General features: G+C 42.0%; 2 protein-coding genes across 2 annotated transcripts in view; one reads left to right on the forward strand and one right to left on the reverse strand.

Moving 5' to 3' along the window:
- WDR70 (WD repeat domain 70) overlaps positions 1 to 9,694 on the reverse strand; it is a 191,226-nt gene extending 181,532 nt beyond the window's left edge. The window contains exons 1-3 of the mRNA XM_074995637.1: positions 9,562 to 9,694; positions 5,367 to 5,429; positions 4,683 to 4,766 (exon numbers count right to left, since the gene is read on the reverse strand). Of these exons, the coding sequence (XP_074851738.1) occupies positions 4,683 to 4,766; positions 5,367 to 5,429; positions 9,562 to 9,613 (199 nt within the window). The 5' untranslated portion in view covers positions 9,614 to 9,694. The remainder of the gene's footprint in view (positions 1 to 4,682; positions 4,767 to 5,366; positions 5,430 to 9,561) is intronic.
- A 51-nt stretch (positions 9,695 to 9,745) lies between these two features.
- Positions 9,746 to 18,191, forward strand: part of NUP155 (nucleoporin 155) — a 57,373-nt gene continuing 48,927 nt past the window's right edge. Inside the window, exons 1-5 of the mRNA XM_074995641.1 lie at positions 9,746 to 9,909; positions 13,108 to 13,245; positions 14,793 to 14,889; positions 16,084 to 16,154; positions 16,742 to 16,834. Coding sequence (XP_074851742.1) covers positions 9,774 to 9,909; positions 13,108 to 13,245; positions 14,793 to 14,889; positions 16,084 to 16,154; positions 16,742 to 16,834 — 535 coding nt within the window. The 5' untranslated portion in view covers positions 9,746 to 9,773. The remainder of the gene's footprint in view (positions 9,910 to 13,107; positions 13,246 to 14,792; positions 14,890 to 16,083; positions 16,155 to 16,741; positions 16,835 to 18,191) is intronic.

The following is an 18,191-nucleotide window of genomic DNA, read 5'->3' on the forward strand; positions in this document are numbered from 1 at the left end:
TATTGCTGCTGCCTCACTGGGGCTACTGGTGGATGGTTGCTTAGGTGGCTGCAAGTAAGCCCTGCCTATGGCCACCGCCTTGGAATTCCATATTGATGGGAAAGTCTCCTGACTGGATTAACAAATGTTGTGCAAAATAGTGCACGCTGTAATCTTGGTGGGGACATTAGTTTCAGATAGGTCCAAATGGGTCAAGAGGCGCATTCCACCACCATTGTGCACCTGCTGAGTCTGTGATTGAAGTTTTCCTTGCTTAGGTCCAGGGCTCCTTTGTAGGGCTTCATAAGGCAATGGATCAGAATGAATGCAGGGCCACCCAATATAAAAATAGGCATCTCCACATCTCCAATCTTGATCTTCTGATCAGGGAAAAACATCCCATCAAGGAGCTTTCTGTACAGTCCAGAATTTCTGAATATCTGCACAGCAAGAACCTTCCCTGACCAACCAACGTTGATGTTGGTAAAATGATCTTTGAGATCTATCAACCCTTCAGCACCATGGAGAAGTACCCCTTTTGGTTTATATACTCTGAGGCCATGTGGGCTAAGGCCATAATGGGAATGTGCCTGCCCTCTATTGCCCCTCTGCAGTTAGGAAGCCCCTGAGCAGCAAAGCCATCCACAATGGCCTGTACATCTCCCAGGGTCATGGTCTTCCTGAGGAGGAATGCATGGGCCACCTCCTTCATCAGGGATCCCACTGTAGATCTGCCCCCCCACAAACTGATTTGCCACTGACCAGTCACTGTTGGGTGTTGCAAACTTCCACAGTGCAATTGCCACTTGCTTCTGCACCATTAAAGCCAGCCTCATTTTGGTGTTGCTGCACTTCAGAGAGGGCGCGAGAACACCACAAAGTTCCATAAAGGCAGACGTAAAAATTCTAAACCCACTAGTCGTCGTCCCAGGACTCCAAAACGATGTGGTCCCCCTGGCACGTGCTGGTCTTGCGAGTCCAAAACCGTCACTCTATCAGCAATGCATTCATGGCAGCCAGCAGCTAAGAGTTCTTGGACCACAGTTGGGAGATTCTCTCTTTGTAATGGAAGGAAAAATTGTGCGACAGCCTGCGTGGCTGCTGAAAACAATGTGTGCTATGAGCTGGAACACTTGGGCATGGATGCTTGCACTGTAAAGCTGCAGCAGAAAATGGCGCAATCTCCAGTTCATTTTTCATGCAGCTACTCGTGCTCTGAATTCTGGGACAGTGCTTGGAATTCTGAGATTCAAACATGAAACACCCACAAGCAACTGGGGCTAAGGCACTGTGGGATAGGTACCCACAAATGCACTGCTCCCACTGTCGAACTTGCACGGGGCAAGGGGGACATGGAGACTCAACACGGAAAAAAGGTGGGTCAAATTTCAAGAAGCTTTGTAGATACTTAATTCAAATTCATAATACTGAGGTTGAAATAACTGAATTTATTTAAAAAAAAATCAAATTTATTTCATAGTGCAGGCACAGCCTGAGTGTCTCTGAAAGGGCAGATACCCCAACTGATGTTACGTTTGATGATAAAATTCCACCAATCCAGTAACAAATGTGAACTGCTGAAGCCCAACACTAGTCTTACAATGCAGTCGCAGGTCCTTGCCTTAGTCTGAAGTGAGTATCCTGCCATCCAGACAAGCTGGACTATGTGATAAAGATCAGGTAAACATCAAAAAAAAAAAAAAACCAACAGCATATTCAGGACACACCAAGTCACAAGAAATCTAGAATGCAAAAATCAAAGACAAATGCTCGTAGACAATGTGATAGTAAACTAAAGATTTATTAGCTAAAAAAGCAAAAAGCGTTATTGAAATTAAACCAGGTAAAAAGAGAACAGGACTACCAGCTCATAATTTCAAAAAGATAGAGATGTAGTAATCTGCCAGTTTCCCAAAAGTAGGGTTACCATATTAAAAAAGAGGATGCCCCTGAGAGGGGCTGTACTCATAACAGCAGCTACCAACTCATGTATACAGGTTGAAACTCTCTCATCTGGCACCCTGTGGACATGACCGGTGCCAGACAAGACAATTTGCCAGACGATGAGAGGTCAATATTTTCCTAACATGTTAGCAACACTACCACTGCTTACTGGGCTCCCAGAAGCCATGTAGGGGTAAATTACAGCTCCATAACAGCCAGGACTGCTGGCTGTAAACAAACTTTATGGGACCATGGGGAAGCTTGGCCACACCTATGATAAGTGGTCATCCAGCTAACCAAAATCATGCTGGATTATAGTTTACCAGATAGAGTTCCAGATTAGAAAGGTTCAACTTGTAGTATATCAAGTGCATTAATACAAAATGACTTGGGAGATACTGATACAGATACTCCCCCCACACCCCCAAGAGTTTCATTTATTGAAAGGTCAAATATGTTAACCCTACCCAAAAGGCTTTAGAATCACCCAGAGTAAAATGTAGGCACCACTACTTTCTCATTTGGTCATTAAAGTCCAAAGAGTCCAGAAATGAACAATTTTTTTTTCTTGTGTCTGCCTAGAAAACAAACTGATGGCAACAGTTCCCACCACACAGGTGTCTTCTTCATGAGTTTTGAGCAGTGAAGAAGGAACAATGGCTCATTTCCACTTAAATGAACAAGATTTAACATCATCTTATAAGAGATTATTTACTTTGACGCTGCACTTCCCCCCCCCCCACTTCATGCTTTAGTTACAAAGTTGCATACAATGAAAATATTTGCTGTGACATTATTACATGGAATACAGTTGCATGAGAATAATACATGAAGCATCCTACAAGCATTTTTATAAAACACTAAACACGTGTTATTAACTTAGCATTACCAAAATTGGTATGTTAATATGCTGCCAGCCCAATACCATCCCATTTATATCATGATATAAATTGATTACCCCAGTTTCTTTTAAAAACATTACTCCATTTTACTGCTAAGTATACAAGAACGACAATCGCTTTGAACTATACCAAAACACAAGCAAATCAGCCTGGCTTCCAGCTATACATCTGTAAATATTCAATGAGACCTGGAGCTTTGGCATAAGCTAGCAACTGATTTCCTTGCATCAGAAATTCCACTTTAGATCATGTAGGAAAGACAATTGCTTGTACCTAATCCTATAATCCACTATACATAGATGTAAACAAGTTCATTTTCCTATTAATACAAGGTTAAAACGTGTTAACATTTATGTAAATGAGTTACAATCTTAATTTTTACAGATCTTACCATGACTTTTGTAGACAATGTGGTTATTTCCTATCTCCTGTAAAAACCACCTGAGGACGAAGCATCTTCTATTGAAAATGCTTATAAAAGCCAACCTCACTGTCAAGGTGCCCAAATGCAGGATGCGGGGTGGGGGCCTCAGGAGGTACTTTATTTAGGATACATCCTAAGTAAACCTGTAAACACTGCAGCACCTTACTGACAACCCTCTGAAAGGTTCCTACATTAGTTAGTTAATCTAAAAGACACAACCTAAAACTCAGGTGAGATAGAATCTATGTTGAAATCTGATGTTTCCTGGACATCTACAACTAAAATCTAGAATGAATTTTGCAACCCTTAATAGTTTAACTAGGTCACCTATGCAGGGTGTGGGGTGACAGGTTACTGTGTGGGGCAATCTGGATGCAGACAGCTGAGCAGGAGATTTGGATGCACAGCTGCTTGTTCAGGGATTCTGGCTGTAGGGACAATTGGACTCTGCAGGAGACCCAGGTAAAGAGAGAGGCCTTCTCACATAACCAGATCCCAAACCATTTAGGGCTTCACTACTGGAATACCCCTGTATTGTGACATTGAATGCACACAGGCCAGGCAGATGACAGCATTTTGCTCTACCTAAAGGGTGCTTCAACAAAACATGACCATGCATGGGCCACATGCTATACAGAGGGTGCCATTTTGACAGTACTCTCCATGAAGCAAAAGTCCTAGTAGGTATAGACTGTGGATACCAGTCCTGGAACCTTTCCTTGCAACAAAGCCCGCTGCCAGCTTTGTCCACATATCTTCTCTGGAAATACCATCACTGGACCTAACCAGGTTACTCACAGAATCACGGGCACTTTCACATGCTCCTCTACCAACATCATATATGCCATCATGTGCCAACAATGCCCAGATGCTTTGTATATTGGACAGACTTCTAACTCCCTTAGACAAAGGGTTAATGGGCACAAAACAGACATCAAAACACTCCAGATCCACCAACCAGTTAGTTAACATTTTAATGGAATGGGGCATTCTATTAATGACCCAGAGGTATGTGTGTTACTGGAAAAAAAAAACAACACAACTTTCACACCCCTATTCAAAGAGAAGTAGCCGAGCTGGCTTTTATATTCAAATTTGGCACATTAACATGTGGTTTGAACCGGGATGTGAACTTTCTGAGTCACTACAGGGGCTCATCTGCATACTAGGCTTAATCTAATTCTTGACCTTCCACCCCCAGCCCTCTACTCTCTGATTTGCTCACCTTGATCATTTTTTTTCCTGATTTGTCCTCCTTGATTACTGTTTTTGGTTCTCTGTGCCTTAAATATTGAGTCTGTTCTGGTATGGCTATGGTCTGAAGAACTGGGTCTGTCCCACGAAAGCTCACCTAATAAATTATTTTGATAGTCTTTAAAGCGCTACTTGACTGCTTTTGGTTTTGACAAGCACAGGAGATTTATCTATCTTACCAAGCGTCTTTCTACTTCTTTCCACGGCAGTTCTGCGAGTCTGCTCAAACATTGCTTCCAAATCAAATGTTCGAGCTTTCTTTCCTAAAAGGTGAGGGAAAAAGAAATTTGATTAAGAGTTGTTTTTTACCTGAATTCCAGAAGATTAAAATGAGCAAGTGGTAAAAGGTAATTCAGATACTCTCCAACTCAAATTTCAGATTAAAAATTTCCCTTGGGCTATTGCATAAATGAGAACTGGGTACATCACTACCCTTCACGCCTTTGAAAAAAAATATCTACCTTTTCTCCCTGCATCTCCCCCCCCGCATCAAATACACACACACAGTTTACAGTTACTGTAACAGCTATGATTTGGACTGTGTTGTGACCATGCTTTTTCACACTGTATTTCCAAATGTATTGTCAACATGTTACATCCATGATTATTTAATACAACCTTCTTAAGAATGTTGCTTTGTAAAGGTGAAGCTTAACACTTAAGCTTGTTCGTTCTCACACAATTTTATATCATGGGCTGTGATTTAGAACTAAGGCTTCCTATCCCAATGGATAATGCTACCGTGGGCCACAGATTCACACAACTGCCTGCTGCTCCCTTCACCATCCCAACACAGAACCTCCCCTGTGTACAAGTTGCATCTCTCCAGCACACAGAAGCCCTGCCAGAAGCCCTGGACTCACCAAAGCCAGAGAAGCCCATTGTCGTTGCCAGCTCCGGGTCTGGTCTTGTCACAAGCTCCACATCTACAAGAGAATAGAGTAGTTGGAGTAAACTCTTTGTGTAGTACCCACCATTCCAGTACCACTGCAGTTATGGCCACTTATCCTCTGCTCCTAGCTGCTCTTTGTTGCAGGACTGGAGATGCACCAGGAATCATAAGAGGAGCCACTTCCACCAGCAGCGGATCAAAAGACGCTGTGCCAAGAGTGTATTGGCCCAGCCGCCATATACCGAGACTCCTAAAGACACTTGATCAGGACTCTCTGAACCCCCAGCCACTGAGAAACAGCCCTACTGGGGAAGCAGAGCTGCGCACGTATAAGCCATAGCTACAGAGATGGTGCTGGATAGACTTATCTTTGTGGCAGCAACCAAGCATGCTGTTGTTTCCCCAGCCAAACTCATTTCCCCCTCCAAGTGCCAAACCTGCCATTTATAATCCCTACTGCCTTATATATTTCCAGCCCCTGCAACTCCTTGGCGTCACTCTCCCTAAACAGGTTCAGCAGCAGGACTAGCTGGAGAGAACAAGATCTAAACACGTTTCTAGCTAACAAGGCACAAAGGTAGGCTCAAAACTCAGAGAACAGCCACTGTAGCACAGACACTACAACAAGCCTCTGAGAGGCACCAGCTAAGACAAATTCTTCTACCTACTTAGCTGTGAATAAACTGGGGATTGGGTCATCAAAACTACATTGTACAGGGCATGAAATTTTTCATGATCCTGCAAGATGTAGTCTCCCTAAGTTTTAGGTCTAGACCAGGCCTCAGAGACCAAGGGGACTGGATTATAAATTGTAACGTCTGAGGTTTTCAACGGAACTTAAAGAAGGCAAGTACTACATGTAGTAGATATAGTGGAAGCCCAAGACATATTAGTAAGACGGACAAACAGCATCTCTCAGAAGGACACCCTTATGGTTTCCAAGATTGTGACTTGCCAAGCAGAAGCTGGAAGGGTAACACTATACAAGACCTAACATTTTTTACCATGCATTACCATCAATGGAAAAAGCGTGGTGGGGACAAACTGTGCTGGAACTCTCACCCCCAGCCTCACACCAGAGCCCACACCTCCAGCTAGAGCCCTCTCCCACATACCAAACTTCTGCCCATCCCCGAACTACTCATTCACAGCTCCACCCTCCGAGACCCCATTCCCTCACACTCTACCTCTCCTACAATCCAAAACCTTTGGTCCCACCTCCATTTCTGTTATATGCGCCAATATGGAAGTGGTATGTGCACCAATATGGAGGTGGTGTGTCATTTCAACCTTTTATTAAATGGACTGAAAAACAAGGAACAGCTAAAACATTAGCAACATAAAGAATTAAGTAGGACTTTCATTTTAAGTACAACCCTTGCTCCTTTTCATTCAGTTTTAAAGAGTCTTTAAAGGCAAAACTCTAAGAGTCTCTTATATGGTATTAAAAATTATAATTCTTCGTTTCAGTGAAAACAAAGTTAGTTGATCAATTGTGAATGTCATTGCTGTCCAACTGTTATTCCATTTTCTAGAACAAAAAAGAAGACAACACAAGAGAAAAGGGAAAGAAGCAAAGGAAAAGATAGTAAATGCAACTTCTGTTTCTGATATCGACTTTAACTTGTAACCACATTGCTGGAGAAACATAAGGAATGGACGTGGCTTGTAATACTACCAGACTGTTGAAGATATTGATTTTAGCGACTTTCTGGCACCTGGCTTACAGCTCAATTCTAATACGTACAGTTTTGGTTAGCTAAACCAAACTGTTATTAGAGAGGAGAAAAAAGGAGCGAAGTAGGAGAGAAAAGAAATAAGGGAAAGGAAACATGGAGCATGGGCAGGAGGGAGTCTCACATTCCAAGTGCAATTTAGCTGGAGCCAGTCGAGGGTGCAGTATCATCTGGGTCCCTCTCACAGGCATAATAATCTTGTCAGGATCAGTATGAAGGCACAGTTTTGTTGGTAGGGGTGCCAGAAGAGAGTGAGGGAAAAACAGAGATGATAGTGTAGCTTATTCCATCCCTTTTTTCAGACACCCAGAATTATGGAAGTCAGCTTTTCCCCTCAACCAAAGTCTCCTTCTGAGGACCCCAAAAGCAAGTGATGGGAACAGCCTATTCTCATCATCATTTTGTCGTCCAGTTAAACCTAATTTCCAAAACACCACTTTTGGTGCATTAATTTCTTGTTCTACTCCTTTCTTGTTTACCATTAATAATTTTAATACAATCCTTCAATTATATCAAGAGATCTTTTTTGTTTGGCTAATTTAGACTGTTCATCTCTTTTTGCACCTATTCCCCCAATATGTTTTTGTATTAAGTTATTAAATAAAAAGAAAAAAAACTGTCACTTTGCATAGTTGTGCTTACAATTAAGATAAGCTTATAGGCCTAGTTAAGACAAAAGCATCTAGGTTCCCTTAATTTTCTTTAAAAATCCTAGCCTTTATTAGCATCTTTATTTAGTTGGATTATGCTTCATTTAATAACAGTCCAGCCCTTTGTTAACTTTTTCCTAATTATCATCGTCTACTTGAGGGAAGGATAGTCTTGTAGTTAAGGCATTAATTTGAGATTTGGGAGACGTGGATTCAATTCCTGGCTCTGTCGAGATACCATGCATAACTAGATCCTACCAAATTCATGGTCCACTTGATTAATTTCACAGTCATAGGATTTAAAAAACAAACAAACAAACAAACAACCACACCATAAATGTCATGACTGCAACAATTTAAATCTGAACTGTCAGTTTTGTAATTTTAGAGAACCTGACTCAAAGGAATTGTGTGGGGAGAGAGGTCCATAAGGTCATTGTTGGGGGAAGGGGCTGCAGTAGTGCAACTGTTACTTTTGTACTACTGTTGGTGGTGGCACTGCCTTCAAAGCTTAGCAGCTGGAGAATGATGGATGCTGGCTAGGAGCCCAGATCTGAAGACTGAGCCCCTGCCAGCACCAGAGCAGACATAAGGATGGTACGGTAAGGTACTGCCACCCTAACTTCTACACCATTGTCTACAGAGCTGAGCACACGGTCAGCAGTCGACCCTCTGTAGCCACCCATCTCTGAAGGTAACAGTACAGAATTAAGAAGCATGGTATGGTATTGCTACCTTTACTTATGTGCTGCCGCCTGCAGCGTAATACCTTTCAGAGCTGGGTGCCCAGCTGATGCTCCCCAGATGCCCAGATCCAAAAGCGATGAATAAGCATGGCAACACCATAACACCCCCTGCACCTCCCCCGCAAAAGAACTAAAAAAGCCTGTGAAGCTACCCATTCAACTCCTTTTGGGTCAGGATCCCAAGTTGAGAAACACTGATCAACCTGGTCTCTCCTGTGTTGGGGAGAGGGAAGGACCACAGAAGACTTGATTTCACAATCCATGGTGCATTTTTCATAGCTGTGAATCCGGTAATGCCTTATGTATGATCTTGGACAAGTTTATTACTTTGTCAGTATCTTAATTTACTCACATACAACACAGGAGATGTGACTTCCTTTCTTATGCCCTATGTCTTGTCTCTTTAGACTGATTTTCAGGGCAGCAACTCTCTCCTTCTGGGGCTATGCAGAGTGCCTAGCACAACCAGGGTCCAATCTAGGCGCTACAGTAATAACATAAATAAGATGTTGGCACACACTATGGTCTTAAGAACTCTAGCCTCATACTTCATCAAAGACAAATAATGTATAACAGACTCAAGTTATACATGCCTCCATGGACCGTATCAGTGCTCTGCCTGAAAGCAGTGTGCACAGCTGTTTGCGAAGGACAGCAAGGAATCGAGCCCGGGGATGGGGATGGGCTGCACGCTGCCACAGCAGGGAAGCTGGTCGGGGAGACGCAGCGTGAGTGCAGCCGAGCTACCAGGAATGAGGTCACAGATTGGCTGGGAAGAAACGTCCATCGGTGGACCGGTATTGCCCAGGGACTTCGGTATTTGCGAAGACGCTGCGGGGGTCTAGCTCGCTGGGCTCGACCCGCACAGGAGGGACTCAGCTCTCGTCTCCGAGCTGGGCCCAGCACGCACCAAGAGCACGGGAGATAGCGAACAGCCACGGGGGGCACCTAGGGCCGCCTACGGGCACAGGGGTTCTGCCGCCACAGCGTCCCCCGTGCCCGGCTCTCTACCCGACTCCGACTCCTTCACTCACTAAGCGCCTCAGCCGCCAGCATCCCGGTCCCCGCGCTCTCCTCCATATCCATCGCCGGATCGTCTCCCCGGCCAGCGATTTAAACGTAACCCTCACCGCAAGGCATTCCTCGCCGGAAGTGAGTAGCCGTGAGGCGGAAGTGCGTCAGACGCCTCGGCGCAAGGGCTGCTGGGGTTTGGCGCGGTCTTCTCTGTCTCCGGTTGCTCCTCGCTATGCCCGCGGCGATGAACCCGGCCGCTCCGGCCTTGCAGGAGGTGTTGGAGAATGCGGGCCGCATCATCGACCGTCAGATCCAGGATGATCGCTGCTATCCGGACCTGTCGGAGCTGCTGGCGGTGCCGGCGCCCGGTGAGGCTCCCCTGCGGGCCCGCTCCCCTTGTGATCCCCCCCAGACGGATCGGGCGCGCGCGGCTTATCCCCTTGGGTCCCTGATGGCCAGGCGGGGATCTGCGCGCTAGTCCCGCCTTTCCCGCACAGGTGGCTGCCTGGGGAATCCTTAACGGGCAGCAGTGTCGGAGCGCGGTACTCTGTCCGCCTCCCCCCCCACTCCAACACCGTGCTTCTGCTGCCTTCTTCCTAAGGCTGGTGCCCCACGACCAGGCACATCCCAGCCAGAAGAGCAGCATGTGCGGCACGGGCATTTGTAGGGTCCCTAGCCCTTGCGAGGAGTTCCTGTGGTTAGGGCTACACCGCAGTGAAACACCCACGGCTTGCAGCGCTGAGGCTGCAGGGCTGTGAAATTGCAATGTAAATATTTTGGCTGGGCTTACCAGTTGCGTGATGCCAGAGCCTGAGCCTGACCATGTATACTGCAATTTTATAGTCCGGGCTCTATGAACTTATATCAGCTGCCCCAGGCTTGGTCTGTTGCATTGTAGACGTACCTTAACTTATGAGCTACTATAGTGTCCCTGGGTGACAAAGGTTGACACTGACAAATTGCCAAATAATTCCTTAAGTGTTGCTGTGAAGGGTAGCCATGTTAGTCTGTATCTGCAAAAACAGCAAGAAGTCCTGTGGCACCTTACAAATTAACAGATATTTCTGAGCATAAGCTTTCATGGGCAAAGAACTGCTTTGTCAGGTGCATTGAAATGGAGATTCCAGAGGCAGCTCTAATTAAAAGGAAGGAGTTCCAATCAAGAGTACAGCTAGAGTTGATGAGGTCAATTTAGTTGGGGAGGATGTGGCCCACTTCCAGCTAATGTGGAGGCATGAACACCAAGAGAGGAGAAACTGCTTTTGTAGTTGGCCAGCCATTCCCAATCTCTGTTCAGTCGTCTATTGATGGTGTCAAATTTGCAAATGAATTGTAGGTCTGCAGTTTCTCTTTGGAGTCTGTTTTTGATTTTTTTTTTCTTTTTTCAGTTTCAGCATGACTATTTTTAAACTGAGTGCACAGAGAGAGTAAAGAGTTCTACAGGTTTTTTTGTGTGTTAGTATTCTTGATATCAGATTTGTGTCCATATGCACAGAGACTGTCTTCTTTGGTCAACGTATATGGCAGAGAGGCATTGCTGACACATAATGGCATATATTACTTTAGTAGATGTGCAGGGAATTAGCTCCTGATGGTGTGGTTGATGTGATTACGTCTTGTGATGGTGGTGTTGGTGTAGATATGTGAGCAGAGTTGGCTCCAAGGTTTGTTGCAGGGTTTGGTTCCTAAGTTAGAGTTATTGTGTGTGGTTTATAGTTGCTGGTGAGAATTTGTTTCAGGTTGGCAGGCTGTGTGTAGTTGAAGACTGGTCTATCTCCCAATGTCTGTGAGAGTGAGGGATCATTGTCCGAAATGGGTTGTAGATCTGGAGGCTGAAAATGATGGCCAGTGGTGTTCTGTTACTTTTCTTGTTAGACCTGTCTTGTAGCAAGTGGTTTCTGGGTACATGTCTGGCTCTGTCAAGCTCTTCCTTCACTTCTTTAGGTGGATATTGTAGTTTTAGAAAGCTTGGTAGAGGTCTTGTAGGTAGATGTTTGTCTCTATTTGACGGATTGGAGCCAATGCATTTAGAGAGAAAGATGATGCCTGTCTATGTCTGTGCAAGTTTTTTCATGAGGTTGATGGATTTCCACTCCATATGGCTAAAAACAGTGCCTTGCATCAGAGCGGTAGCCGTGTTAGTCTCTCACCAAAAACAACTAAAAGTTCTGTGGCACCTTATAGGCTAACTAACATATTTTGAATAGTAACAGAGAAGGAGCCATGTTAGTCAGTATACTATCAGAACAAAAAAGCAGTCAAGTAGCACTTTAAAGACTAACAGAATAATTTATTAGGTGAGCTTTCATGGGACCGACCCACTTCTTCAGGCCATAGCCAAACCAGCCAACATATTTTGGAGCATAAGCTTTTGTGGGCAATGACCCGCTTTGTCAGATGCATCAATTCTGGCCTTCCTCTTGATTGGAACTCCCTCCTTTTCAGGAGCGTGTATAGTTAGAGCTGCCTCTGGAATCTCCATTCCAGTGCATCGGACGAAGTGGGTCTTTCCTCACAAAAGCTTATGCTCAAAAATATCTGTTAGTCTATAAGGTGCCACAGGACTTCTCATTGCTTTAAACAAAGTTGCCTTGTTGATTGATCATATTCAATGTATGTTAAGAATTTGCCTCCTTGTGTAGTTCAGTTCAGTCTACTCATCTTTGAGGGGTTATGTTTCTACCTTGTCAGGAGGGTAGTATCTAGCTTGTATGTAACAGTTACTCAAGTTAAAACACTTACTTTAAACGATCCTGTAGTGAGCAATGGCACTGGGGTTGATTCCTGTAAGAAAATAGAAGAAAAAAATTCGTGCTTAAATGCCTCCAAAGAGAGTAATGCAACAAAAAATTATTTTGCAACTTTTTATGCAAAGATTTGATTATACAATTGTTTCTTTTTTTCCTCAAAGAGCACAGATTTTAAAACCTATTTCAGTAATATAGCGTATGAAACAACTATTTCGTTTCAGGATGAAGGGTTCTTTTGAAGATGGGGGTTTATTTTTGAAAGAGCCCCATCTACGCTGCTTTATTTCTTTGAAAAGAATCTCTTCCAAAAAGAGAGACTACAAATGAAGCAAGAGATATATAAATCAGTGCCTTATATGGATTTTTGATTTCCTTCATTTGCGTTCCTCTTTCAAAAGAGGAACGTAAGTGTAGCAACAGCCTTAGGGTTTAGATTTAGACTGTAATGTCCAAATCCTATAAAAATGTATTCACATGCTTAACTCATGTTTTATACTACTTGTATGCTTAAATGTAAACATGCATAAGTTTTTGAAGGATCAGGCTTAAAATATTAGTTGAGTTCTGCCCTGTGGTTTGAGAACTTTGTCCATTTATCTGAAACAGTAACCAAAAATAAGAGGAATTTTAAATTAGTGTGAAGGTTTGACAAATATGAGTGCTCGCCAGTTCAAATATTGGGGAAAGGAGAAATCTTTTAAAGATAATTGAAGAAAATTAGCAGTTAGGTGTTTGCTCTTTGGCTGATACCTTGTTTTTCATATGAAATTTTAAAGTGTGTGTTGTTTTTGTGTTTGTTTTTTTTTTAAATTCCAGGCAGTCCTACAGTTTCTGGCATGTCAGATATGGATTATCCTTTGCAAGGACCTGGTTTGCTCTCAATACCTAGTCTTCCAGAGATCAGTTCAATCCGCAGAGTCCCACTCCCCCCTGAACTAGTGGAGCAATTTGGACGTATCCTAATAAAAATGGCATGTTACTTTGTATGTATAATAATATTATAAATTATTTTTTTAAATATCATAATCAGTTTTGTCCTGATCCTTATACTGCATGCACCCCACTGAAGCCCATACAGCTCGAAGAAGTTACAGGATCCATCTGTGTGAAGTTGCTTCAGTGATGAGCAGCTACATGTTGTAATTTTGATACTTAATGCCACTTAATAATTAACAATTAATAATAATAACAACAATTTATCTTAATGCTTTTAAATTACAGGGGCCTCCATAAATTAGAGGTAATAATAAAATGTATTTATCAAATGGAATAACTAAATGTTGCTTGAATAAAATGCATGTTTTCGAGGCTGTCAAGTGATTAAAATGATTGCAAAATTAAAAAAGTAGTCTTGATTAATCATAGTTTTAATTGCACTGTTAATAATAGAACACCATTTATTTAAATACTTTTAGATGTGGCTTACTTCTGTGCCACTGTTGTGGCTCATGGCACATAACACTTGTTTTGTGGCTTAAGGCTGGCTCTGTGCTATGATACCAGGGCCGCATTTTGCCAGAACCTACAGTCATCTGCAGCGCTCTGGCTACTCCTGGCGCACCAGGGGTACCAAGTCAGATTTTAGTTTGTGTGTATTATGTGCATATTAGTCCACAAAATATGCACAAGTCTGAATACACCAGGAGCCTGATGATTGCCAAGTATTTTGTAGGCACCAGCACAGTAAAGGAGAGTTCTAAGTTTCTGAATATGGGAACTGAAGTAGCTTTGCAGGCAGTTATATAAAACTCCTCCCAAGCAGGAAGGGCAGCATGGGAGTAAGCAAAAAATTGCTTATTTTCAAAATTTAAGAGTGGGGTAATGGGAGCTGGCATCATTGGCTGCTCAGAGGCAGGAATTGACATTTTGTTTGTGAGTTAGAGATTATAGTTACGGTTGAGACAGGCCATGAAAGACCTTGGAAGTGAAAACAGTCATTATTGCATTTAATGAGTTGTTCAGTTTTAATACTAATTTGAGTAACAGTGATGCAAAATGACACTCTTTTTACCTTTTTGACAACTTTAAGAGAGTGTCTGAGGGCAGAATATTTGGTTCTGCCCAAGCATCAACTGTGGCAGTTGTATGAATATTAGTTATTGGTTTGTACAACATAGAGCATATTTTGTTTAAGATGCACAGGTGGAACTTCTATCAGTATTGCTGGTATTTACTGGCAGGAAATAGTGTCTTTTGTGTTTGATGCACAATAGTGTCAAACAAAGAAGGGCTGGAGAAAGCTGCAGTGTGAGTTAGTAGCTTTGGGAAGTACAGAGCTAATAACAAGGAAAATTTTCCTCAAGTTCTGTGTCTGATTCCTTTTAAAGGTGGTTTTCATTTCTTTTTTCACACTTGGCAAATTTTTTTCACATTTTTCTCTCATACATACATACAGAACTTCTTTAACTTGTATCTGTGTATATTCTGTCACCTTTAAATGACATGAGGATTTAGTCTTGTCTAGTCTGCATATGTTGTTCCTTACATTTGTCGTATTTCAGATATGCAATGTAATTGTATGATGGGAGTTTTTCCAGACATTAGCAGGGCATGGCTGACCATTGACAGTGACATTTTTATGTGGAATTATGAAGATGGGTATGTAAAGAACAAATTTCTTAAGGCATATATAGTGTTACATCTGAGTTAAGAGATACCTATAGAAGGAGTGATTTGTTTTAGCACAGATTTATATTTGACCATTTCTTTTAAGGCACAATAATGTTTTGATGTTTTGGATTTTCTTCTTTTTTTGTGGAGACGATAACAGGTGGAAAAGGAAAGTGCATACCTTTCAATGTTCAGGTTCTTTACTCTTCTCAAGTAGTTTGTGTATTTCTATTGAGGATGTATTCACGAGTTTTAAGAGGAATATTTTATATTAGATTCTATAGGCTCATAAAACAATTACCTTCTCTTAACTTGCCTGACTAGGTGTAATCCATGCATTACAGTATATTAATGCATGTTTAGTTCCCACAGTCAGCTATTTTTCTGTTTATAATGTGAGTTTAGAATGATAAAAATATATTAATGCTTTCTTATTTAAATTTATTACAAATATAAATATCTCTGACTAAAGATTAGACATTTCATGCAACTGAAAAGAAAGTCATTATCTTTTTGAATGGCTTATGAGAGATGCTTGTGATGCCCATTCAGTGAATGGATTCGTGTTCCTTATGTGCATCTGTAGAGTATAACGTTTTCTGCAATAGCAGTTTATTTCTTCTGAATTCTTACACTTGAAGAGGAGGTTTAATTGAGACTTGTGCTTTATACAGGTTTCATTGAATGAATTTAAAATGTGTGCAGGATTAGTGTTGAATAATACTAATTTCTCAAAATTACAAATGGGCATTTTTATATATAGATCTCCCCCCACACACAAAAGTCATTAAGTTAGCTGAGTATAGTGCAATGAATCCCTTTCTACTGTAGAGTTACATCTGGCCTAATTTTGGGATTACTATAGATTACAAAATAAACTGTAGGAACAAGGAAAGAAGTTAGAATGAAACATACAATTGGATTTCAAATTTGAAACTTAAACCATATATACTTACTTCACTCCAAACAGAGGATTGGTTACATGGATATTTTGATTACTTTTTTCTGACTGTTCTATTCTGTTGGTCCTGCTTCTGTCCTAAGAAAAGAATGTAGGAGATAAGTTCAAATTGTTTTATAGTGACAAAATAATTTAAAAGTTCAGATTCTGTATGTTTAAGAAATTATTAGATATTACAAGTCTTTTGTGCTTTGATGTAATTTTTTCTTGCTTGTTGACAGGGGAGACCTTGCGTATTTTGATGGTCTTAGTGAAACTATTCTTGCTGTGGGTCTCGTGAAGCCAAAGGCAGGTAATAAAAAGTACATGACACTGACCACAATTCTGTAATTGCTGAGCACCATAAATAGTTTTTTAAAGACTAATAAATTTTCTTTACTAAAGTAGAGGCATTATCAAATTATTTATAGGACATAAGCCATGAGGTATAATTTGTAGACGTGCACAATAGAGATTTTATAGTTATTGTTAGCCTCTAGTGTTTTATAATATTTGAAAGCTGGGAATTTTGGCTTACTTTCAGCATACCTGAAATACTGGTTTCTAGCCCTGGTAGGTCCTTTGTTCACAGTTGCTTACATCAGATTGGACTCAGATTTGGAGGCGAAAAGATGATAGTGATAAGAATATCATTTTTAAGATCTAGTATTTTGTGGCTTGTCAGATCTGGAGTAGAATGTGATATAGCATTGGAAAACTGGACATCCGTTTGGTATATAGTTTTCTAATAATGGACATTCTCAGGCTGTCAGACCTTCAGTATGAATAATCGCATATCATTGTAAATTTCTACTCATTATGAAGGGAAGATGTTGATCTTAGTATGAATCTTGTGTGCTGGCCTTGAACTAAGTTCCAACTTTCCTTTTTCTTTCATAGGTATTTTCCAGCCTCACGTACGATTCCTGTTAGTTCTGGCTACTCCTGTGGATATAGTGATTCTAGGACTAAGTTATGCTAATTTACAAGCAGGTGATTCTCTTTTGCCTCTTGCACCTGAAGTAAATATAAATATCTAGGATAATATTCTTGTTTGTGAATTAAATAACACACAACATTAGTTTATAGCTAATCTTGTAATTTAAAAAATATTGAGCTGAATGCCAAGAGGCTTTCCTTAGGTTCCTGTGACTCTCTGCATCTGTGGTGAAAAAACTCTGTAGCATCCTTTCCACAGAGGATAAGTCTGTACCTGTAAAAGCTCAGGAATGCAGAGATGTATCTTACTGTTACTCACTCTTTTCAGTTCTTTTTCAAGATGCTGTGACTGTTAACTATTTCCAAGTAATCAAGTATTGAGTTGCAGGAGGAGCAGGATCTGAATTGCCTCAGTTTCTAATGCTTTTTAGGGTATATTGAAACAGCATTTTGGAGTGAGTAGGTATGAAACTTAGACCCAGTAGACAGGCTAAAGCTAGTGATGCTCACCTGAGCTCTACAAACATAGCTGTCCAGTAAACTCTCTTTTACCTGATATTCAAACAACTGGAATTCTCAATTAACTGGCCTTCTGTCCCACCCCAGCCATCCATTTCTGAGTCTGGTGGCCTCTGAGTGTGTGCTCAGCCAGTGGCTCTTCCACTCTCCACCCAATACCTGCCACCCAGAGTATCCCCCCACCCAAGTTGTTTCCTGTACAGCAGCTGCCCCCCGAGCAGTTCCCCATGTGGCAGACACCCCCTGAGCTGCTCCCCATGTGGCTCTTTGTGTGCTTGCGCAGCAGCAGCACTGCCCACGGAAGCTCCCCACCCAGTGCCTGCCACCCAAAACAGCTTCCTGTGTGGCACAACCATGCCTGAGCCCCACAAGTACCTCCCTGCCGTCCTCACCAAAAACATAATGGGGTAGCAGTTGAGTGGGAGCTGACACTTGGGGATGGGGAGCTGAACTCTATTATCTGGCATATTTAAACATCTGGCAACCTGCTGGTCCCAGAGCTGCTGGGTATGAGAGTTTACCACTTTGAAGTTGTTGCTTGGGCTCTGAAGCGTAGAGCAGGTGATGGGCTTCACACCTGACCTCCATCTCAAGCTGAAACTTCAAAGATCTGCCTCTACAGCTATTTTTTGGAGCATTATTGGGATCCCACTAACCCTGATCTATCAACCCAGGTTGGGAGGCAAAGTGAAGTGTAGAGGTATTCTAATTGGAAAACTGTGAACTCTTTGGCATTTGAGTCAGAACCACAGAACATTAGAGCCCAGTGCTATATATTTTTACACATGAAATGTGTAAGGGGGGGAAGAAGGGTTTTGAGAAAGTTATGACTGTGTAAGAACATGAAGGGGCTAAAACAGAATATTTTTAAACTGTTTTTTCTTAGGAATTC

Source organism: Carettochelys insculpta, chromosome 5 (assembly GCF_033958435.1).
Source record: "Carettochelys insculpta isolate YL-2023 chromosome 5, ASM3395843v1, whole genome shotgun sequence".
Classification (NCBI taxonomy): Eukaryota; Metazoa; Chordata; order Testudines; family Carettochelyidae; genus Carettochelys; species Carettochelys insculpta.